Source organism: Moschus berezovskii, chromosome 1 (assembly GCF_049115385.1).
Source record: "Moschus berezovskii isolate FMDL1 chromosome 1, NW_MosBer_1.0, whole genome shotgun sequence".
NCBI lineage: Eukaryota > Metazoa > Chordata > Mammalia > Artiodactyla > Moschidae > Moschus > Moschus berezovskii.
Genome location: NC_142460.1, coordinates 65,225,740 through 65,250,920, shown reverse-complemented (window position 1 = coordinate 65,250,920; position 25,181 = coordinate 65,225,740). Strand labels below are relative to the sequence as shown.

At 39.0% G+C, this 25,181-nt stretch overlaps 1 protein-coding gene and 1 pseudogene across 2 annotated transcripts in view; both read left to right on the top strand.

The window, feature by feature from the left end:
- TOMM70 (translocase of outer mitochondrial membrane 70) overlaps positions 1 to 12,218 on the top strand; it is a 38,440-nt gene extending 26,222 nt beyond the window's left edge. Inside the window, exons 9-12 of one of the 2 annotated variants that reach the window (XM_055411826.2) lie at positions 1,092 to 1,208; positions 6,109 to 6,206; positions 6,811 to 6,933; positions 11,764 to 12,218. In XM_055411826.2, the coding sequence (XP_055267801.2) occupies positions 1,092 to 1,208; positions 6,109 to 6,206; positions 6,811 to 6,933; positions 11,764 to 11,917 (492 nt within the window). In that variant the 3' untranslated portion in view covers positions 11,918 to 12,218. The remainder of the gene's footprint in view (positions 1 to 1,091; positions 1,209 to 6,108; positions 6,207 to 6,810; positions 6,934 to 11,763) is intronic. The other variant, XM_055411912.2, reaches the window with a different exon arrangement.
- A 7,488-nt stretch (positions 12,219 to 19,706) lies between these two features.
- Positions 19,707 to 21,707, top strand: LOC148778739 (histone-lysine N-methyltransferase SETMAR pseudogene; annotated as a pseudogene).
- The last annotated feature ends 3,474 nt before the right edge of the window (positions 21,708 to 25,181 follow it).

The window sequence follows — 25,181 nt, the reverse complement described above, 5'->3', positions numbered from 1 at the left end:
TAGGTTCTACTTTCTTTTGTATTTTCCTAAACATCAGTATTTCCCATTGTTAACAAAAACGATTATTGCCAGGAAAATCCCATGGACAGGGGAGCCTGGTGGGCTGCAGTCCATGGGGTCACGAAGAGTTGGACACAACTGAGTGACTTCACTGACTTCACTTTTGCTTTTCACTTTCATGCATTGGAGAAGGAAATGGCGGCCCACTCCAGTGTTCTTGCCTGGAGAATCCCAGGGACGGCGGAGCCTGGTGGGCTGCCGTCTGTGGGGGTCGCAGAGTCGGACATGACTGAAGCGACTTAGCAGCAGCAGCAGTGTCTATAAAATCTTCTGTTTTTTCCTTCAATCTGTGACAAACAGAAAAATTTGTCAGCTTAAAGAAATAGAAGTGTGTATGTTACTTGAGGTACTGCTTCAGTATTCTCTGGGTGCTTTATTTGGTTCATCTTGATAGATGTTTGTCCCTGATTTTATGTGCCCCCTAAAAAGCACTTTTCTCCCTACTCTTTACCATAAGCCAGTATAAAGAACAAAAGCATTTCAAGGAAATACTTGGCAATCATGACACTGTATAATACACCTCTCATTTCACCTTGTAGAGCTATTCAGAAACACAAAGTTGAAAATCAGGTAAAATGAGACCATTTCTAATGAGATGAGATATTTCCAATTAGCCCCGTACCCTGAGTCCTAAAAGAATCTTCCTTTTAAAGAAAAAATTCAGTTTACAAACAAGTGAAAATATTATCAGATGAAGGATACCAAAATGCTTTTAGTAAAATGATAATAAATTTCATTGAGTTTAGTATTCCCCTATTTATATGCAAAGTTAGCTTCTAGTTAGTCTGTCTGCTAGGATATTGAGCATCTGGAAATTATATAGTGGCAATGAAACCCTAATTGTACATAGCCTTTGAATCCCTGCTCTGCAGATATTACTGTGGAACCCCTTCAGATGCAGCAAATTATGTTAACAAATTACCTGCTTTTCTGGAAATATTTATGTAATTTTGTGTGACCATTATAATATGTTAACATTTCCTGAGTTTTTGAGTTCTTGATTTGACAGGCCTCTGTTGATCTTTTAACAGTATCGCCAGGCATATACAGGAAACAATTCTTCACAAATCCAAGCAGCTATGAAAGGTTTTGAAGAGGTCATAAAGAAATTTCCAAGGTGTGCTGAAGGCTATGCATTATATGCCCAGGTAAATGTCATTTTTCGTGTTTTTTCAGTTGCCAGTTCTGTAAAGAACTGCATTTATATCCTGAATCCTAGAGTGGAAATCAGAAAACAGTGCTCTTGTTGCAGCTTTTGTGGAAGCAAACGACTTTGTTCCTGGTTCTCAGGTTGTTCAGGATGGTCCTGAATCACCTCAATGGGGCTTCTTTTCTGTGTTACATAATTTGAAAACTGTGGCCCTAAACTTCTAACCTGGGGAAGCTTTAATAGAGCATTTCCCTCATGTTTTCATTTGGATTGGATTTATAAAAATGTAATTACTTTAGGAAAATTTACTGCATGCAATTCGTGGGGAAAATTTCCTTGGAAACAGTTTTCTTTCTATTGGATTACTGTTCTTTTAAATGGTTAGTCTATAACAGGTCATTTTAAGCTATGACTTGTCCAAAATTCTTGAAGCTTTCCTTGATTTAGGATTGAAACTATGGAAATTTGGATTTAAATTTGCATTATTTTCACTTTTAATCTTAGTTTGAACTCTTTAAAAGTTTATTAACTTTAAATCATCCATTTAGATGAAAATAATTAGCTTCTTATACCCACAGGTAAAGAGTTTTCCCTCTAAATGATATCTGAATGAATGACTGTTGCTTAATCTTTAAGTTAAAAGCTGCTTGTGGTATCTCAAAACCCAGCCATCTCAAAATTCTATATATTTTGTCTTTTCTTTTTAGCCTAAAGAAATTTGTCCCTCGTTCTTCCTTATCCCCCCAAACATCACAGAAACAGGAAGCACTTAAAAATGACCATCCATGGTAGATTCCTACCTGCAAACATCCTTAAGGTTTATTGTTTTCTTTCTCATTTCCTTCATGCTATCATTAGTCAAGTTATAAGAAAATTTCCACAGGGGTAAAATTTCTTTTTCAGGGATTATTGAGAGGGACTGTGAGACGATTGATTTGTGTTGGATCTATTCTGTAAAAGTCCTACACACCCCTGCATAGGGGTTGAAATTCTGGGATATGAAGTACAATCCAGGAATTCTTAAACCTCAGTTTGAAATCTTGTCTATTCAGTCTTTAATTCCTCGACAGAATGACAATTAAACAAATGATACATTGGTTGCTGACTGCATGCTGCTTATTAATTGTGAAAGCATGTACCGTCAGTTTTCAGTTCAGTCACTCAGCGTGTCCAACTCTTTGTGACCCCGTGGACCACAGCACACCAGGCCTCCCTATCCATCACCAACTCCCAGATTTACCCAAACTCATGTCCATTGAGTGAGTGATGCCATCCAACCATCTCATCCTCTGTCGTCCCTTCTCCTCCTGCCCTCAATCTTTCCCAACATCAGGGTCTTTTCAAATGAGTCAGCTCTTCGCATCAGGTGGCCAAAGTATTGGATTTCAGCTTCAACATCAGTCCTTCCAATGAACACTCAGGACTGATCTCCTTTAGGATGGACTGGTTGGATCTCCTTGCAGTCCAAGGGACTCTCAAGAGTCTTCTCCAACACCACAGTTCAAAAGCATCAATTCTTTGGCACTCAGCTTTCTTTATAGTCCAACTCTCACATCAATACATGACTACTGGAAAAGCCATAATCTTGACTAGACAGACCTTTGTTGGCAAAGTAATGTCTCTGTTTTTTAATATGCTGTCTAGGCTGGTTATAACTTTCCTTCCAAAGAGTAAGCGTCTTTTAATTTCATGACTGCAGCCACCATCTGCAGTGATTTTGGAGCCCAAGAAAACAAAGTCAGCCAAAGTTTCTACTTTTTCCCCATCTATCTGCCATGAAGTGATGGGACCAGATGCCATGATCTTAGTTTTCTGAATGTTGAGCTTTAAGCCAGCTTTTTCACTCTCTTCCTTCACTTTCATCAAGAGGCTCTTTAGTTCTTCTTCACTTTCTGCCATAAGGGTGGTGTCATCTGCATATCTGAGGTTATTGATATTTCTCCCGGCAATTTTGATTCCAGTTTGTGCCTCTTCCGGCCCAGCGTTCCTCATGATGTATTCTGCATATAAGTTAAATAAGCAGGGTGATGATATACAGCCTTGACGTACTCCTTTTCCTATTTGGAACCAGTCTATTGTTGCATGTCCAGTTCTAACTGTTGCTTCCTGACCTGCATATAGGTTTCTCAAGAGGCAGGTCAGGTGGCCTGGTATTCCCATCTCTTGAGGAATCTTCCAAAGTTTATTGTGATCCACACAGTCAAAGGCTTTGGCATAGTCAATGAAGCAGAAATAGATGTTTTTGTGGAGCTCTCTTGCTTTTACGATAATCCAGCAGATGTTGGCAATTTCATCTCTGGTTCCTCTGCCTTTTCTAAATCCAGCTTGAACATCTGGAAGTTCACAGTTCACATACTGTTGAAGCCTGGCACAGAGAATTTTGAGCATGACTTTACTAGCACGTGAGATGAGTGCAATTGTGCAGTAGTTTGTGCATTCTTTGGCATTGCCTATGTTTGGGATTGGAATGAAAACTGACCTTTTCCAGTCCTGTGGCCACTGCTGAGTTTTCCAAATTTGCTGGCATATTGATTGCAGCACTTTCACAGCATCATCATTTAGGATTTGAAATAGCTCAACTGGAATTCCATCACCTCCACTAGCTTTGTTCCTAGTGATGCTTCCTAAGGCCCACTTGATGTCACACTCCAGGATGTCTGGTTCTAGGTGAGTGACCACACCATCATGATTATCTGGGTCATGAATATCTTTTTTGTACTGTTGTTCTGTGTATTCTTGCCACCTCTTCTTAATATCTTCTGCTTCTATTAGGTCCAGACCATTTCTGTCCTTTATTGAGCCCATCTTTGCATGAAATGTCCCCTTGGTATCTCTGATTTTCTTAAAGAGATCTCGAGTCTTTCCCATTCTATTGTTTTCCTCTCTTTCTTTGCACTGATCGCTGAGGAAGGCTTTCTTATCTCTCCTTGCTATTCTTTGGAACTCTTCATTCAGATGCTTATATCTTTCCTTTTCTCCTTTGCTTTTTGCTTCTCTTCTTTTCACAGCTATTTGAAAGGCCTCTTCAGACAGCCATTTTGCTTTTTTGCATTTCTTTTCCATGGGGATGGTCTTGGTCCCTGTCTCCTGTACAATGTCACAAACCTCTGTCCATAGTTCATCAGGCACTCTGTCGATCAGATCTAGTCCCTTAAATCTATTTCTCCCTTCCACTGTATTATCGTAAGGGATTTGATTTAGGTCATACCTGGTGTAGTGGTTTTCTCCACTTTCTTTAATTTCAGTCTGAATTTGGCGATAAGGAGTTTATGATCTGAGCCACAGTCAGCTCCTGGTCTTGTTTTTGCTAACTGTATAGAGCTTCTCCATCTTTGGCTGCAAAGAATATAATCAATCTGATTTTGGTATTGGCCATCTGGTGATGTCCATGTGTAGAGTCTTCTCTTGTGTTTTTGGAAGAGGGTGTTTACTATAACCAGTGCGTTCTCTTGGCAAAACTCTATTAGCCTTTGCCCTGCTTCATTTCGTGCTCCAAGGCCAAATTTGCCTGTTACTCCAGGTGTTTCTTGACTTCCTACTTTTGCATTCCAGTTCCCTATAATGGAAAGGGCATCTTTTTTGGGTGTTAGTTCTAAAAGGTCTTTTAGGTATTTATAGAACCATTCAACTTCAGCGTCTTCAGCATTACTGTTTGGGGCATAAACTTGGATTACTGTAATATTGAATGGTTTGCCTTGGAAACGAACAGAGATCATTCTATCGGTTTTGAGATTGCATCCAAGTACTGCATTTCAGACTCTTGTTGACTATGATGGCTACTCTGTTTCTTCTAAGGGATTCTTGCCCACAGTAGTAGATATAATGGTCATCTGAGTACTATAATATATAAAATTTTATAGCATGTACAGAAATTAAAGTGAGACGAACACACAATTTTATGACGTATGTACTGAATAGTACACTTAGGTTTAGACTTTATATTTAATTTGAAACAAACCAGAAGGTAACCATCCTCATCACTGAAATGAAATTCAGAAGGGCTTTTTTGGTTCAGATTTCTATAAGCAGCTAAAAGAGCAAAGGCCACTGACTAGCTTTTAAAGAAACCAACACTAGGAACAGCTCTTTAGCTTAGGTTTCATAATTGTATATTTCTCCATCATTGTGTTAACTTCAAAATAGGTTTTGGCTTCCTTGAGCATTGTCTTACCAGCACTAGCACTATTATAAGTCTGTTTGCACTGAATTTCTGTCTTTTGTTCCCTCTTCTGATGTTTGCAACTTTTAATTTATAAATATTTAGAGAGAGTTATATTTTAGATACACAGTATGACTTTTTGCTTTGAACTCTGAAGCTTGAGCTTAGATGCCAGCTAACTTTCAGAGTTACAGTTTGAGCATGGTCTGGTCTCCTTATAACCAAGCCTTCCATTTCTGCCGTGGGATTTGCCTTAAAAGTTGATTGCAGGTTTTTTTCTTTCACCAGATATTTTTAAGGATTGACTCTGATAACCGTTAACATACCTACCTGAATTTATCCTTCCAAATAAGTATTGTTTTTAGGGTTAACATTTTTAATTAAGTTTAATCCCCTAAACAGGGCTTCCCAGGTGGCATCAGTGGTAAAGACTCCGCCTGCCAATGCAGGAGACATAGGAGACTCCCTGGGTCAGGAAGATCCCCTGGAGAAGGGAATGGCTACCCACTCCAGTATTCTTGCCTGTAAAATTCCATGGACAGAAGAGCCTGGCGGGTTACAATTCATGGAGTTGCAAAAGAGCCAGAAACGACTGAGCAACTAAACAACAGTCACCCCAAAACAGTAATTTGGTAATGAATGGTTAAATGAAGTAAATTTTAATGATTAATAAAGGACATAGTTTTAACTCCTTAGGGATACAGTTACCTAAATTTAACTGAAATATCTCTTCACATAGGCATTAACAGATCAACAGCAGTTTGGCAAAGCTGATGAAATGTATGATAAATGTATTAATTTGGAACCAGATAATGCTACAACGTATGTTCATAAAGGGTATGTATTTTTAGGGTCTGTCTGTTCCAATAAAAAAGCTAAACTGCTTGCATAGTAATAAAATGGATTTGTTTTGCTCACTGAGAAAGGGGACTGTGGTAGAGTCAGTGAGCTAATTGAAAACTTTCTTCATTGCTATGAATGCTTCACTGTTACTTTTTTTTAACTTTTATTTCTTTAATAGTTTCATTATTATATGATAATTAGTAAATGTGCTACTTGCACTCTAACTTAAGGATTTCAGTTCTGAACATCCTGTCAAATGTTACTTGTATCAAAATAGGAGACACATAAATAGGTTTTTCCTGTTCTAGTATACTTAAATTATCATTTTTAAAACTTCACTTAAATTATACAAATTAAAACATTAAGCTGTGCAAAGGAGGTTAATAATAGAGCCTAGACCATTGTAATAAGGAATTTAGACTTCATAATAAGGAATTCAGACTAGAAAACCACTGTAAGTTGAGGGAGAAAAAAACGATTTGATGCTGAATGTACTGTTTTAGATTTTGTTTTTCCTTAATAATTAAATTATAAATTCATTGAGAGCAGAATTGATACTGGGCCGTGGTCACATCTGACTGCTGTTTTGCATTTGCAGTTTACTTCAACTTCAGTGGAAGCAAGATCTGGATAAAGGTTTGGAGCTTATCAGCAAGGCTATTGAAATTGACAATAAATGTGATTTTGCATATGAAACCATGGGAACTATTGAAGTACAAAGGTAACTTCTGTAGTCTCTCCTTAGGAAAGTTAGAGAAGCTCCATAGATATTTATCATTTTGTTTTTTTCATTATAGATATGTTATTGTCATTCATTGAATTTTTAAGTCTTAACATGCCTTTGGAGGCAAGATTCCCTTGAAACTATACAACTTTGATTTGCTTGGTTTCATATTTTTTCAATTTAAAAATCAAACTTATAAAAGTTGTTTAAGTCAAGTATATGCATTAAAAGGGAAGCTTGATCTTTCTTTAATAGTTGTTTTGTGGTTGTACCTCCTGTCACCTGTATCATTTCTGTTGGAGGGGGTACTGTCTGCAATGTACGTACGCAGTGCACTATAGCATAAGGCTTGGCAGCCACATTGCCCAAAGACATAGATCTTGCTACAGCCAAGTGGCTGGGCAACTTGTATCATCACCTCTGAGCCCTCAAGTTTTCCTTCAAATCAAGGAGTTGGGTAAGATTTTTGCAGTTCTGACTTTTTCATAACTTTCATAAACATTTCTGTAAATGTTTACCCAGAGTTACACTTGAGATTCACCATTAACAGATGACACCTGTGTATGCCATAGACTTTAATGTAGTATGCCATCTTGACACTGGCATTGTCATCCATTTAAGTAACTACTGTAAGCCAGGTACTGAACTTTAGGTGCTTTCCAAATATTTCAGTAGATTTTTATCTCTTTATAAAGGTTGAGATTATATGGTCCTCAATTTAATTGAAGAGTATAGAAACTGATTCCTCAGTCAGTCATTCCAGTCGCTCAGTCGTGTCCGCCTTTGCGACCTCATGGACTGCAGCACGCCAGACCTCCCTGTCTATCACCAACTCCCAGAGTTTACTCAAACCCAGGTCCATTGAGTCAGTGAAGCCATCCAGCCATCTCATCCTCTGTCGTCCCCTTCTCCCACCTTCAATCTTTCCCAGCATCAGGGTCTTTTCAAATGAGTCAGTTCTTCACATCAGGTGACCAAGTATTAGAGTTTCAGGTTCAGCATCAGTCCTTCCAATGAATATTCAGGACTGTTTTCCTTTAAGATGGATTGCTTGGATCTCCTTGCAGTCCAAGGGACTCTCAAGCGTCTTCTCCAACACCACAGTTCAAAAGCATCAATTCTTCAGCGCTCAGCTTTATAGACCAACTCTCACATCCATACATGACTACTGGAAAAACCACATCTTTGACTAGATGGACAGAGTTGGCAAAGTAATGTCTCTGTTTTTTAATATGCAGTCTAGGTTGGTCATAACTTTTCTTCCAAGGAGCAAGCCTCTTTTAATTTCATGGCTGCAGTTACCATCTGCAGTGATTTTGGAGCCCCGAAAAATAAAGTCTGCCACTGTTTCTACTATTTCCCCATCTATCTGCCATGAAGTGATGGGACCAGATGCCAAGATCTTAGTTCTCTGAATGTTGAGTTTTAAGCCAACTTTCACTATCCTCTTTCACTTTCATCAAGAGGCTCTTTAGTTCTTCACTTTCTGCCATAAGGGTCCTGTCATCTGCATATCTGAGGTTATTGATATTTCTCCTGGCAATCTTGATTCCAGCTTGTGCTTCATCCAGCCCAGTGTTTCTCATGATGTACTCTGCATATAAGTTAAACAAATAGGGTGACAATATACAGCCTTGATGTGCTCCTTTTCCCGGTTCGGAACCAGTCTGTTGTTTCATGTCCAGTTCTGACTGTTGCTTCCTGACCTGCATACAGATTTCTCAGGAGGCAGGTTAGGTGGTCTGGTATCCCATCTCTTGAAGAATTTTCCACAGTTTGTTGTAATCCACAGAGTCATTAAAGGCTTTGGCGTAGTCAATAAAGCAGAAGTAGACGTTTTTCTGGAATTCTCTTGCTTTTTCAGTGATCCAACGGATATTGGCAATTTGATCTCTGGTTCCTCTGACTTTTCTAAATCCAGCTTGAACATCTCGAAGTTCACGGTTCACGTACTGTTGAAGCGTGGCTTGGGGAATTTTAAGCATTAATTTACTAGTGTGTGAGATGAGCACAATTGTGTGGTAGTTTGAGCATTCTTTGGCATTGCCTTTCTTTGGGATTGGAATAAAAACTGACCTTTTCCAATCCTGTGGCCACTGCTGAGTTTTCCAAATTTGCTGGCATATTGAGTGCAGCACTTTCACAGCATCATCTTTCAGGATTTGAAAGAGCTCAACTGGAATTCCATCACCTCCATTAGCTTTGTTTGTAGTGATGCTTCTTAAGGTCCACTTGACTTCACATTCCAGGATGTTTGGCTCTAGGTGAGTGATCACACCGTTGTGATTATCTGGGTCATGAAGGTCTTTTTTGTATAGTTTTCTTATGTATTCTTGCCACCTCTTCTTAATATCTTCTGCTTCTGTTAAGTCCATACCATTTCTGTCCTTTATTGTGCCCATCTTTGTATTCCTAGACTGGTTAAATTAATAAGGTTACATTGTGAGCCAGTAGTAGAAAGAGGAGATGAACCCATATTTCACTGGTGCCGAAAGTAGCTGATCTTCCCGCCATCACTTGTCAGGAACCAGTAGTTGTCTTAATAATATTCAGTCACTCCTGGAGTCCTCTTCTCTGTCAGCTCCAGAGGAAGCAGAATATATGTGTGTGTGTGTGAAAATTTTTGTGATTCTTTTGAACCATTCTGACAGTTGCATATAAATATTAAATTATTTCTTAATTTCCAGTTAATGTGAATAAAATATTCTTATGCTAGAATATGATTGGGTAGTAGTTCTTAATCTTTTGAACAAAGATGTGGGCTTTCCCTAGAATAATGCATATGTGGAAACTCTCTGAACTGAAGTTGTTCATAGAGCCTGGGTTAAGGGCCCCTGATTTATGGAGTTTGATGAACTGTGTTTGAAATGTACTTTAAGAAATCCATTCTAAATCCTGCTTTACAAATAGATAAATGTTCAGTTCAATTCAGTCGCTCAGTCGTGTCTGACTCTTTGTGACCCCATGAATCACAGCACACCGGGCCTCCCTGTCTATCACCAACTCCCGGAGTTAGTCAGACTCATGTCCATCGAGTCGGTGATGCCATCCAGCCATCTCATTCTCTGTCGTCCCCTTCTCCTCCTACCCCCAATCCCTCCCAGCATCAGTCTTTTCCAGTGAGTCAACTCTTCGCATGAGGTGGCCAAAGTATTGGAGTTTCAACTTCAGCATCAGTCCTTCCAATGAACACCCAGGACTGATCTCCTCTAGGATGGACTGGTTGGATCTTCTTGCAGTCCAAGGGACTCTCAAGAGTCTTCTCCAACACCACAGTTCAAAAGCATCAACTCTTCGGTGCTCAGCTTTCTTCAACAGTCCAACTTTCACATCCATATATGACCACTGGAAAAACCATAGCCTTGACTGGATGGACCTTTGTTGGCAAAGTAATGTCTCTGCCTTTTAATATGCTATCTAGGTTGGTCATAACTTTCCTTCCAATGGCAAAAAGTGGAGAGGAACTAAAGAACCTCTTGATGAAGGGGAAAAGAGGAGAGTGAAAAAGCTGGCTTGAAACTCAACATTCAAAAAAGCTAAGATCATGGCATCTGGTCCCATCACTTCATGGTGAATAGAAGGGGAAAAAAGTGGAAGCAGTGACAGTTTTTATTTTCTTAGACTCCAAAATCACTGTGGACATTGACTGCAGACATGAAATTAAAAGACACTTGCTCCTTGGAAGGGAAACTATGACAAACCTAGACAGCATATTAAAAAGCAGACATCACTGTGCCAACAAAGGTTGAAATAGTCAAAGCTACAATTTTTCCAGTAGTCATGTATAGATGTGAGAGTTGGACCATAAACAAGGATGAGTGCTGAAGAACTGGTGCTTTTGAACTGTGGAGGCTGGAGAAGACTCTTGAGAGTCCCTTGGACTGCAAGGAGATCAAACCAGTCAGTCCTAAAGAAGATCAACCCCAAATATTCATTGGAAGGACTGAAGCTGAGGCTTCAGTAGTTTGGCCACCTGATGGGAAGACCCAACTCACTGGAAAAGACCCTGATGCTGGTAAAGATTGAGGGCAAGCGGAGAACGGGCAGCAGAGAATGAGATGGTTAGATACCATCACCAACTCTGGACACGAACAGAGGCATGCTACAGTCCATGGGGTTGTAAAGAGTTGAACAAGACTTAGTGACTTACCAACAGAGACTCGTGTAAGCATATATTCATCTGACTGTGCATAGGATGATGATAGAATTATGGGAACAATGGAGAGGGAGCAGCCAATTCCTGCTGGGGAAGGGAAAAATATTTTTCATGAAGGTATTCTAGTCAGTAGTTGAACTGGGCCTTATTAGAAAAGTGAGGATTTGACTAGAATCAGGCAGAAAAGCAATAAATAGTCTGACCTTTGTTAGCGTGAATGAACTCAAGGAGACCTTTGTGGCTGGATTAGAGGAGCCAGATGTGATCAGCATTTTAAATAAGTCATTGAATTTTTGTAGTCTCACTGTCCTTATCTGTAAACAAAGGCCACAAGTGATATAAGCACATATAGTATTCAGTCATGTCCAACTCTTTGTGACCCCATGGAGTGCAGTCCACCAGGCTCCTCTGTCCATGGGACTCTCCAGGCAAGCATACTGGAGTGGGTTGCCATTTCCTACTGACCCAGCAATCAAGCCCGGGTCTCCCGCATTGCAGGCAGATTCTTTACCATCTGAGCCACCAGGGAAGTCCTGTATTTGTAATAGTAGCTAACATTCATTGTTTTCTGTATGATAGGCATCATCTTGTTTTAAAGAAGCATTTTATTAGTATCATGGTTGAAACTTAAAGGTCAGCTCCATGTAATTTTCGTTTGTTTTTTGTTTTAGAGGAAACATGGAGAAAGCCATTGACATGTTCAACAGAGCTGTTAACCTGGCCAAGTCAGAAATGGAGATGGCTCATCTGTACTCACTTTGTGATGCTGCCCATGCCCAGACAGAAGTTGCAAAGAAATATGGATTAAAACCACCAACATTATAAAATATGGGGGAAGGAAAATGACCCTCTTTTTAGAAGTTTACCCCTCTTCAACTGAACCCTGAAGACACTTTTGTGAACTGTGCTGAATGGTGGGACTTCGTGTTTCCATTTGTGCTGTTGTCCTTTGTTACAGCTGTCTCATGTTTAGGTGTTGTGGGAGTGGCTGTTGAAGAAAGTTTGCGGTGTGGCAGCTTTTATTCCCTGTGCAACAAAAGCTTAGAAACTGTTAAAGGTATATGAAAATAAAGTTGCAAAGAGTACAAATGACAATTGGCCATGCAAATAAAAACTTTGATTTGTTGATTTGACTTTTTTTCTGAGGGGGTGGGAGGGTGAATATGTGCTGGTTGATTTTGTCTTTGTGTGCGTGTATGTGTATATATATGAATATTCTACAGTTTTACAGCATGTTGGTTTTTTAATTAACATAGTACGTGCTGTAAAATAGGATTCTTTTAGATTTGGTTAATCCCTTTCAGTTGATTCCTCTGAAGGAAACAAAGCTTAAGTGGGGATTTTGTTTTTACGGCAGCAAAATTGAGACCCTTTAAACCACTGTCAGCATGCACAATGCCTCTGATTCTGCAGAATGTTAGACACGGTGGCAAAGCTTAAATCTTCTGACCCCCTTCAACTCTAATAGATAATGTACATCATTCTTAAAATCTACAGTAGCTCTTTTTCATACAGTAAATCATGCAGAAGCAAGATATTCTAGTTGATGTATATGTAGAAGACCGAGTATTAAAGGGAGAGCAGACCAGGCATGAGGTAAGATGAAATGAAAATGTGTTTATAATGGTCCATGGTTATTTTCTCCTATTTAATAGGTACTATTAATAGTGTACTATTTAATAGTGTACTTTTTAAAGAAAACAAAGATTGGTTTTATATATATATATAAAGATGAAATGTAATAAGTAATTAGCTTAAAATTTCTAGTGAAGAAACTGTGGCTAACAGTTAAAAAAGGATGAAAGTCTCATGTCTAGAAGCATAGTATTTCCTGAAGTTACGAGTTTAATGCTTCTTAACTATGGCTATGTGTACTTAAGGGATTTTGAGCCAGTATTTTCAAAGATGCTGAGGACATTGGCATGTATTTTAGTTTTGAACTAACTTTGGTCTTTAAGCATGTCCAGGGATACCGACGGCAGGTTTTTGTTTCATTCATTTTACCTTTACCTCACCCACTTCCTTAGCAATCAGTTTGTTTTTTCAACATGTCACTTTGATAGATCTTCCTTTTCTTATATGCTGGATTTTTCTGGTGGGGTGTGGGGTGTTCTTAAAGAATGTCCTTTGAGATATTTATGGTGGTTTTGAGATATTCAGGGTGGGAAGAGGTTTACTTAGGTCTGAGTAGAATAAAAGAGCAAGCTGTCAGTTGTACTTTTCTGGAAATGTTATCTAATTAGAGTTTACATTGTTGGGAGTAAATGAGCATTTTACCCCTCTTTAAAAAGGTGCTTTATCCTATTGAAACCAAAAAGATTTTGTCAAAAATGCTATCTTTTTAGAAGCTACTAGAAATGACTCCTTTCCAAAGTCAGAGTCTGGAAAATATTGAGAGGCCTCTAACTAATTGGTGGGGGCAATGAATATAATTTAAGATGGCTTGGATCATGGAAAGTGGGAGTGCTCTGCATTGTAGATTTTAAATTAAGCACCTACTGTAATAACCCCTGAATACAGAAATGTTCTACATCTCTGAACAACCTCTGGCTTAAAACAGTTTTTATTTGCATGGCTGTATTTACATTAACACTGATATTTTCTTCTCTCTTCCTGCCCCTTGGGGTTTGGTAGAAAACACACAAAGGAAACTGAAGCATGTACCATTTGATACTATCATTCCAGATCCTCATGGACTATTGCCTGTTCTGAAAAATATCTGAAACTGCACTGAAAGCTGCATCTGTCTGTATCTTTTGTAAATAACCTCACATGTAAATTCACCAAATAAATATTACATTCAAGCTTTTCAATCTATTCTTTAAATAGAAGGCTAGGCAGTTTATTCATTTACCATAGTATTTGGTAAATTCAGTCATTCTCTTGTGGGCTCAAGCTGACTTTGACATATTTGACACGTTTGTATATGAAACACAGTAAGTTTTCGGTATTAAAGATGGAGTTTCCCATTCTTCTTCCTGGTGAAACAAAAGCTCTAAGAAACAGCTAGTAGAACCAACTTACTCTATTCCTACCTTTACCTTACTTGTACTACACAACAGCCTGGAAGGTTACCAAGCAAACCTGAGCCCTGTGACTCAGCTTATTCTCAAACTGGTTTCACCAGTGAGGGCTTGTTTTTTTTTCCCCTTACCAGTGAGTTTTGATCAGTCTTCAGCCACTTGGTCTTGTAGTCTGAAAAATCCTACCATCCTTGGGTATTTGTGATATGAATAGGTAAGAGATCTCAGTGCAGTACTAAGCAGCTTTGGCTCTATAACACAATTCAGGTAGATGGAAATTCAAATTGTAAATAGTTGTTTTTCACAGGAGAGCTCAACTAATTGTCATTTTCTTAAGGCTGTTTATAAACAGGAAGACTGTATAATTACCCAAAAAATTTTTGAGTAATAATGAAAGTAGTAATTACTCAAGACTGTCCTGGGTAAATTGAGTTGTATGGTCTTTGTATTTAATAAAGAAACAATATGGGAATGGTAATGGGAGAGCTAATAACTAATCAACCCTACCTTTAATTCTTTGCAAAACTGTTTGAACAGTTCAGTCAGTTCTATAGCTCAGTCGTGTCTGACTCTTTGTGATCCCATGAGCTGCAGCACTCCAGGCCTTCCTGTCCAACACCAACTCCCGGAGCCTACCCAAACTCATGTCCATTGTGTCAGTGATGCCATCCAACCATCTCATACTCTATCATCCCCTTCTCCTCCTGCCCTCAATCTTTCCCAGCATCAGGGTCTTTTCAAATGAGTCAGCTCTTTGCATCAGGTGGCCAAAGTACTGGAGTTTCAGCTTCAACATCAGACCTTCCAGTGAACACCCAGGACTGATCTCCTTTACGATGGACTGGTTGGATCTCCTTGCAGTCTAAGGGACTCTCAAGAGTCTTCGCCAGCACCACAGTTCAAAAGCATCAATTCTTCGGCACTCAGCTTGCTTTATAATCCAACTCTCACATCCATACATGACCACTGGAAAAACCATAGCCTTGACTAGATGGACCTTCATTGGCAAACTAATGTCTCTGCTTTTTAATACGCTGTCTAGGTTGGTCATAACTTTCCTTCCAAGGAGTAAGCGTCTTTTAATTTCATGGCTGCAGTCACCATCTGCAGCGATTTTGGAGCCCCCCAAAATAAAGTCTCTCACTGTTTCCCCATCTATTTGCCATGAAGTGATGGGACCAGATGCCATGATCTTAGTTTTCTGAATGTTATTAACTTGGTCTATTTTTAAGGCTTTACACACAGTGACAGAATGAATAGTGGTCCTCCAGAAGATATTCATGTGATCCCTGGAAACTGTTACCTTATAGGGCAAAAATGGACTTACGGGTGTTATTCAGTTAATCTCATGATTGAGAAAATATCCTGGGTTATCTAGGTGGACCCCAGATACAGTTACAAGTGTCTTTGTAAAAGAGATTTCAGACAGAAGAGAAGACAGTATGACAACAGACAGAGGTCAGAGTGCTGTGGCCCCAGGCCAAGGAATGCTGGCAGCCACCAGGAGCTCAAAAAGCAAGAATGGATTCTGCCCTAGAGCAGAGCGTGGCCCTGCTGACACCCTGATTTCAGTCCAGTGAAACTGATTTTGGACTTCTGGCCTTCAGAACTATGAGAAAGTAAGTTTCTGTTGTTTTTATGACAGCCATAGGAAACCAATTCTTTCACTATTATGTACAAGGCAGCCTGTAATTGAATAATTTTTGAGTATTGCAAAGTTCAGCATGACCTCACATGCACTTACACTTTGGCCAAAGGCATTTCAGGCAGGCTGAAGATTCAGTCAAGAGATGGGGCATTTGTGATGGAAAATCCATGTGATCATGGTAAAATCACCAGGCCAACGCCTGCTCTTCATGAGGTAAAGAAAATTGAGATGCCTCTGCCAGTACCAAGAAGAAATATCAAAAGTAAGGTGCTATTTCCAAATGTTTTCATTTATTTCAAGGAGACAGTGCACAAATTCTGCTGGGGGTTGACCCTTCTAGACTACCTTCCTGCCAGCGGGACTCGGGACAGGAACTGTGCCAACCAAAGGAGGGAAGTTCAAGGTGAGAAGAGGCTGTGGGCAAATATGACAGCTGCCTTTCAGAGGCCAGGGACATGACTTGGTTTCTCCAGTTTTTGGTTTTTTTTTTTTTCTTTTGCTAGCACTGGAATATTCCATGAATCTGCAAGTGCTGTCCTAGAGTCCACGGGAGGGTTTGGCAGGTAAGGTTTCTATAGCATAGAGGGGAGGAAGACCACAATTGAAACAGACTCCTGGACACCATTTGGGGGACTAGAAACTTTAAAGCAAGGTGGGGATCAGATAGAGCAGGTGGGAGTCTCTGCACAGATCCATGAACTGCTATATTAAGCAAATTTTACCCAATTTTAATTCTCAGAATACCTGCTTTACAACAAGAACTGGAAAGGGTCAGATTTTGCCCTACTAAGTAGTTTCATGAATGCTACCAGAAGATGTGAGACCCTAGGTGAGAGATGATGGATCTACTTACTTAGAACACACTAAGCAGCGCAAGCTTCATGTTCGCTTTGCACCCACACCTCATGGAGGTGACCTGGAGTAACATGCGGAGTGGAGGTCACACGCAGAGTGGATCTGTGTTATAACTGAGAAACTCTTGAGCTTAGGAGACCCAAATTTTAATGAACTGGCCACTTGAAAACCTGCCTAACTTTTGCATCAGCGGGAAACATTATTATTACTGTGCTAGTTTATAAACAGACCTGTCTAATCTTACGTTCCAGAAAGTTTCTGTCTTCTAAAGCTGTTCACTTTATACAGACATCTTTGAAAGGACAGTCTGGAAGAAAAGCTATCAGTGCCTCTGTGTGCAAGGCATGAATGGACTACTCATCTCTACATGTTTTTAGATTTTATGACTTCATCTCATGCTTAACTTTCATGAGTTGAGAGGATTACAGTGTCTATTCTGGGCAACAGCATAGTGCAAGTAAAAGTATTATTGGCCTGAGCATCTGGTGACTTTGGTTCTAACTAACACAGCTTTCCACTGGCTATGTGATCTTAAGTAAAGGAAGGTCTGATCCAGCTCTAAATTATATGAAGCTACCCTATGTCCTGAATCTTTCCAGATTAGAATCCCTTAAATAAGGGAACCACTCCAGAATATGAAGTTATTTCACCAGAAGACTTGCACATGTCATGTACAAGTGCAAACTGTAGGAATGAATTCACTTCAACTCAACACTTACTGAGAACCCACTGGGTGGCTCAAGGAGCCCCAACACTGAGCTGCTTTTATGGCATAAAATTATATAAAGTTATATACACTACAGTATGGAAACAGGACAGTAATAACTTCCACTAAGCCTCGAGTAATAATGAAGATTTAGGTCAGGAACATTCTGGAAGATGACACCACAAAACAACACGAAAAACTAAGTGAAGGGATAGTAGTCTGAGCTGAAAATAAGTCATCCAAGTTGAAGTTGAGTCCAACAAGATGAAGCTGTTTTTTTAAACTGGTAAGGAGACACCAATAGTAAAACCACATATGAGGATTATCAGCTTATGATGTTAAATAGACCATGTATGTAAATGAGATTACATCAGGACAAAAAGTACTACGATAAAACTGACAAACATTAACATCTAAGGGAGAAAGATGGCAATGAAAAAGTGGTCAGAGATGGTAAGACCAAGGTCACGTCGGTGTTGCATTTCAAGAGGCCAAATGGACAGGTCTGCACAGAGATCACCAGTAATCTGACAGAGAAGCGTCACTAGAATGGTGAGGGAGAGAATCTGGCTTCAAGGATCTGAAAAGAAACTGAAAGATAATAATTAGTGAGTAGAAATGACTCCTTTAAATAACTAGGTGAAAAGCAATGAGTTTTTGCAGATGGCATGGTTTTTGTTTTGAGTGAGAAACGCTGAGAATGATCCTACAGACAGAATATTAAGAGTAACAGCACACAAAGGAATACATTTGAAAAATTATGTCAAAGACCTAGGATCACAACACTGCCCTTGCCCATCACATTCCATTCTTCCGGATTCATACTCATTTGGCGAATTATGAACTAGCTACCAAGTAATCATTGGCCGGGAGGTAATGTTCTCACATGTACATATTTTAGTAATTTGACTGTAGATCTGGGGCCAAATTTTCTACTTCCTGATTTTTACAAGACCATTTTATCCCTAAAGTGAATTTTCTTCAACAACCACCTTTTACTTATCCTCCAATCTCCACTCAAGAAGAAATGAAGATAATTTGCCAAGACGTTGTGACACAAAGGTATACAGCATAAAAGGTAAAAGCCCGGATTAAGCCTGCTATCCTGGCAATATGTTGTGGTTAGTGCAGACATCACAAAACACATTTCTTTTCCCTTGTCATCTCTTGGCTTTCATCAAACCCACTCACGACCAAAACCTATACAGCAGTGCTTAAGGAGCAGCATAAAAGACAAAAAAACAAAAACCTAGTGCCAGTATAGCAAAACATTCATTCAGAAACCCTTTTCACTTAGTGTACTTTGCACAGACCTAACTTGGCGGCAGCAAGGAGTCCTTCCCTAAATAACCATTTGATGTCACAATATGACTACTATTCAGTCATTTTAAAACAAGGAATGTTAGTAATTTATTAATTTGTAACCAATGCAACACCTATTATCTGTTAGCACTCAACTTCAAATACCTCGGCTAGAGTCAAGTCACATTTTCATGACTGACTGCACATCCTGATTTATTTCAGCATCTGTTATCAAGCTTGTAAGGGAATCAGTTCCATTAGCTAACGTATTGTCTTAACTAAACTGCAGGTGACAGATGTCCAAAATGTGACAGCATACTTCAAAGTATTAACACAAAGAAAGCATCACTGCCTAACTCATTGAAAGTCAGGGAGTGAAGGAATCACAGTTAACACCTTTTTCATGGCCTTATATTGCAATGTTCTTCCAATTCAGGTGGACCAAGTTCAAGGTTCATTTTGGTCAGATACCATTTTCTTCAAGGTGAAATCAGAGACTATGTTGCCACTCAGTTTCTAAGAATACAAACAATATTACTTCCTAATAGGAGATGGGGCTTCCCTGGTGGCTCAGAGGTTAAAGCGTCTGCCACCAATGCGGGAGACCCGGGTTCGATCCCTGGGTCGGGAAGATCCCCTGGAGAAGGAAACGGTAACCCACTCCAGTATTCTTGCCTGGAGAATCCCATGGAGGGAGAAGCCTGGTAGGCTATAGTCCACGGGGTCGCAAAGAGTCGGACACGACTGAGCAACGGAACGGAATAGGAGATGACTACTTCATTCATTTCCTTTCATAGTCTTCAAATGCACCAGAAGGCAAGATGACCTGATAATAATAAAAGGATGATTAGTAATGAAATGCAAAAACAAGTTTTAAAAATCCATCTGCGGCCCGCAGGGCGGGACCCGAGCGCGACGAGGCGGCCAGCGGACCGGGGCGGGCTAGTGGGGAAGCGAAACTGAGGGAGGAGGCGGCGGCTCTGGCAGCGGCTGGGCCAGGCCTGGCGGCGGCGGCATCGGCAGCCTGACCGCCCCCCGCTCTCCGCTCCTTGGCAGGTCGCCCTCTTCCCTCAGCCAACAATGAAGAGGAGAAATGATTCAGAATGCACTGCCCCTCTCAAGAAGCAGAAGAAAAGAGTTGCTGAGCTTGCCCTGAACCTCAGCTCTACATCTGATGATGAGCCTCCCTCCTCTGTCAATCATGCAGCAAAAGATGAAAAGCAAATTCGAGCTATTTTCTTGAGTTCGAAGTCATAAAGCAGTGGAGACAACCCGCAGCATCAGCAACGCATTTGGCCTAGAAACTGCTAGTGAACGTACAATGCAGTGGTGCTTCAAGAAGTTTTGCAAAGGAGACAAGAGCCTTGAAGATGAGGGTCATAGTGGCTGGCCATTGAAAATTTATAATGACTGCTTGAGAACGGTCATCAAAGCTGATCCTCTTACAACTACACAAGTTGTCAAAGAACCTAGCGTCCACCATTCTATGGTCATTTGGTATTTGAAGCAAATTGGAAAGGTACAAAAGCTCGGTGAGTGAGTGCCTCATGAGCTGACTGCAAATCAAAAGAATTGTCATTTTGAAGTGTCGTCTTCTCTTATTCTATGGAACAGCAATGAACCATTTCTTGATCAGATTCTGACGTATGATGAAAAATGGATTTTATATGACAATCAGCGATAACCAACTCAGTGGTTAGACTGAGAAGCTCTAAAGCACTTCCCAAAGCCAAACTTGCACCAAAAAATATCTAATAGTCACTGTTTGGTGGTCTGCTGCCCATCTGATCCACTACAGCTTTCTGAATCCCAGTGAAACCATTACATCTGAAAAGTATGCTCAGCAAATCGATGAGATGCACTGAAAACTGCAACACTTGCAATTAGTATTGGTCAACAGATGAGGCCCGATGCTTCGCCACGACAACACCTGATTATATGTCACACAACCAATGATTCAAAAGTTGGACAAATTGGACTACCAAGTTTTGCCTCATCCACCATACCCCTTCTTCAAGCTCTCAATGGCTTTTTGCAGGGAAAACGCTTCCACAACCAGTGGGAGGCAGAAAATACTCTGCAAGAGTTTGTTGAACCCCAAAGCATGGATTTTTATTCTATAGGAATAAACCAACTTACTTCTCATTGGCAAAATGTGTTGATTGTAATGGTTCCTATTTTGATGAATAAAGATGTGTCTGAGCCTAGTTAAAAAAAATAAATAAATAAATAAAAAAATAAAAATAAAAATCCATCTGCTACTATCTGTTGTAGGAATCCTATATAAAGGGGAAATGTCTTTTCAAAAAGGAAATCAAGAATACTTCGAGACATATAAAAACACAACATTCCAAAATCTATGCGATGCAGCAAGCAAAAGTTTTGAGAGGGAAGTTTATAGCAAAACGGGCCTACCTCAAGAAGCAAGAAAAATTTCAACCTACATCTAAAAGAACTACAAAAGAACATACAAAGCCCAAAGTGAGCAGAAAGAAGGAATTAATAAAGATCAAAAATGAAACAGAGACCAAAAAAAAAAAAATCAATACACCAACAGTTAGCTTTTTGAAAAGAAAATTGACAAGCCTTTACCCAAGCTCTTTAAGAAAACAGAACCCAAATGAAAGAAACCAAAGAGGAGAAATTAGAACCAGTATCACAGATTAAAAAAATTACATGCTAGAAAACAAAAACAATTATATGCCAATAGGAAAACCTAGTGAAAGTGAAGTCGCTCAGTCGTGTCCGACCCTTAGCGATCCCATGGACTGCAGCCTACCAGGCTCCTCCATCCATGGGATTTTCTAGGCAAGAGTACTGGAGTGGCTTGCCATTGCCTTCTCCAGGAAAACCTAGTAGAAACAAAAATTTCTAGAAATGTACAATCTTTCAAGAATGAATCAAGAAGAAACTGATAATCTAAACAGACCAATCATTAGTAGTAAAATTTAATTAGTTATCAAAACGTTCAGCAAAAGTCTAGGACTGGTCAGTTTTACAGGGGAATTCTACCAAACAAAAAAGAGTTAATATCTATCCACTTTTTAATTTTAAAAAATTTTAATTACTTTTAAACTGAAAAGGAGGGAACAGTCCCCTAAATTCATTCTATAAGACCAGCATCACCCTGATACCAAAATCAGACAAACACAACACACAAAAAGGGAGTTCCCTGGCAGTTCAGTTGCTTGAATTCCATTCTTCCATTGTGGGGGTCACAGGTTCGCCCCCTGGTTCGGGAACTGAGACCCTACAGGCAGCACAGCACAGTCAGCCAAAAAAAGAAAAAAGGTATCACATAAAAAATTAGAGGCCAATGTCTCTGATGAATATAGATGTAAAAACCCTGAACAAAATATTAGCAGACTGAATTCAACAATATATAAAAAGATCATACACTGTGATCAAGTGGGATTTATTCCAGGGATACAAATTGTTAATTTCATAATGAATAAAAGTGACATTCAACAAGATGACATAACATCCCTAAATATGCACCTAATAAGAGAACTTCAACATACCTGAAGCAAAATGAAAGAACTGTAATGAGAAATAGACAAATCCACAATTATGCTCCAAGATATCAACACCCCTCTGTTAATAACTGACAGAAAAATGAAAACAAAAGACAACTAAGATACAGAAGACTTAAAAACACTATCACCCAATGTGACTTAACTGACATTAATAGAACACTCTACATATAACAGCAGCCGAACACACATTCTTTTCAAGGGCACATGGAACATTTACTAAGACAGAACATAGTATGGGCCATAAAACAATCTCATAAAACAAATTTAGAAGTATTTAAATTATACAGTGTATGTTATCTGGCCACAATGGAATCAAATTAGAAAGCAATAACAGATCTGGAATATCTCAAATATTTCAAAATTAACATAAATTATCCTTGGATCAAAGAAAACATTAAAAGGCAAATAAGACAGTATTTTAAACTAAATGAAAATGAAAATATATCAAAGATTTGTAATGCAACTAAAGCAATACTTAGAGGGAAATTTATAGCACTAAAACAACTCTATCAGAAAGGATGAAAGGTCTTCAATAAACCTAAGCCCCACTTTAAAAAACTAGAAAAGTAAGAGCAAATGAAACGCAAAGTAAACAGTAGAAAAAAGAATAAGAGCAGACCTTAATATACTATGGTCAAGTGAAGATTATCCCAGAAATACAAGGCTGGTTTACCATCCCCAAATCAATATAATTCACAAAGTATAAATAAACATAGACTAAAGAAGGAAAAAGACGTTTGTCTCAGTAAAGGCAGGAAAAGCATCTGAAAAAAATCCCACATCCTTTCCAGATAAAAACTCTCAGCACACTAGCAACAGAAAGGAATTTCCCCAATCATAGAGCGCATCTTTGAAAGACTAAATGCTTCCTCTAAATCAGGACCAACACAAATATGTCCATGCACAAGTCTACTCAGAACTGTACTAGAGGTTCTAGACAATGTTACAGGACAGAAAAAAAAAAAACAGATTGGAAAAAAAGGAAGGAGCTTATTTATTTTGTATACTGTATTTGCAGACATGATCATCTATGTGAAAAATCATATAGAATACAAACATAAAAAGCTGCTAGAAGGAGTTTAGCAAGGTTTCAGAATAAAAGAGCACATATAAAAATAAATTCTATTTTATATGCTAGCAATGAAAAAACAAGAAATAAGTTTACAAAACAATAGTGCAGCATTAAAAAACTTGTAGGCTTTAGGGACAAAATGGACAAAAGATTTGCATTACCTTTGCTCTGGAATGAACAACACTGCTGAGAGAAATTAAGGATGGCCTGAATAACTGAAGAAATATCTCGTATTTCCGAGTCAGTGATTCAGTATTGGTAAGATGTCAACTTTCCACAGATTCAATGCAATTCCAATGAAAACCCAGACAGGCTTATGTTCCATAGAAATTTACAATGTAATTCTGAAGTTTGTTTGGAGATACAAAGGACTTAGTCTAAACCATTTTGAAAAATAAGCTGAAGGACTAATACTGACTTCAAGACTTATTACTAAGTTACAGTAACCAACACAGTAAGTTAGTTCATATATATATAAGAATATATATGGCCAATTCATCTTAATAAAGATGCCAAGGCAATTCAATGAAACAACTGGATAGCTAGAGGCAAAAAAAAAAAAAAAAACTGGACTCTTAAACCATATACAAAAAATTACCAATTCAAAATGGGTCATACCTCAAATAGCTAAAGCAATCTTGAGAAAGAAAACAGAGCTGGAGGAATTAGGCTGACTTTAGGCTGTACTACAGAGCTACATTAAGCAAAACAGCATGTTACTGACAAAAAACAGAAACGCAGATCAATGGAATAGGACAGAAAGCCCAGAAATAAACCCATGCATTTAGTCAATAATCTATGACAAAGGAGGCAGTGGAGAAAAGAGAAGTCTCTTCAGTAAGTGGTGCTGGGAAAACTGGACAGCCACATATTAAAGAGTGAAATTAGGACATTCTCTTAACATCATAAACAAAAATAAACTCAAAATGGATTAAAGACCTAAATGTAAGACCAGATACTATAAAACTCTTAAAACAGGCAGAACACTCTGACATAAATCACCACAATATTTCCACCTCCTAGCGTAATGAAAATAAAAACAAAAATAAACAAATGGGACCTAATTAAACTTAAAAGCTTTTGTACAGCAAAGGAAACCATGAACAAAACAAAGAGACAACTCACAAAATGGGAGAAAATACTCGCAAACAATGTGATCAACAAGGGATTAACCTCCAAAATAAAGACCTAATACAACTCAGTATCAAAAAACAAACAGAAAACTCAAACAACCCAATTTAAAAAATGAGAAGACCTGAATAGACATTTTCCCAAAGACATACAGATATCCAAAAGGCACATGAAAAAATCCTCAACATTGCTAATAGAGAAATGCAAATCAAAACTATAATGAGGTATTACCTCACACCTGTCAGAATGGCCATCAAAAAAGCTACAAATAAAAGCCGGAGAGGGTGCAGAGAAAGGGGAACCTCCTACACTGTTAGTGGAAATGTAAATTGGTGGAGCCACTAGGGAGAACTGTATGGATGGTTCTTTAAAAACCTACATTTGTAATTTACCATATGATTCGAGAGTCCCTTGGACTGCAAGAAGATCAAATCAGTCAATTCTAAAGGAAATTAATCCTAAATATTTATTGGAGGGACTGATGCTGAAACTCTGGTACTCTGGCCACCGATGCAAAGAGGCAACTCATTGGAAAAGACCCTGATGCTGGGAAACACTGAAGGCAGGAGAAGGAGACGACAGAGGACAAGATGGTTGGACGGCATCACCGACTCAATGGACATGAGTTTGAGCAAGCTCCAGACGGTGAAGGACAGGGAAGCCTGGCATGCTGTAGTCCACGGGGTCCCAAAGAGTCGGACATGACTGAACAATATGATCCTACAATTCCACTCTTGGGTGTATGGAATTCAAAAATATACATGCACCCCAATTATAACAGTACTTATAACAGCCAAGACATGGCAGCAACCTAAA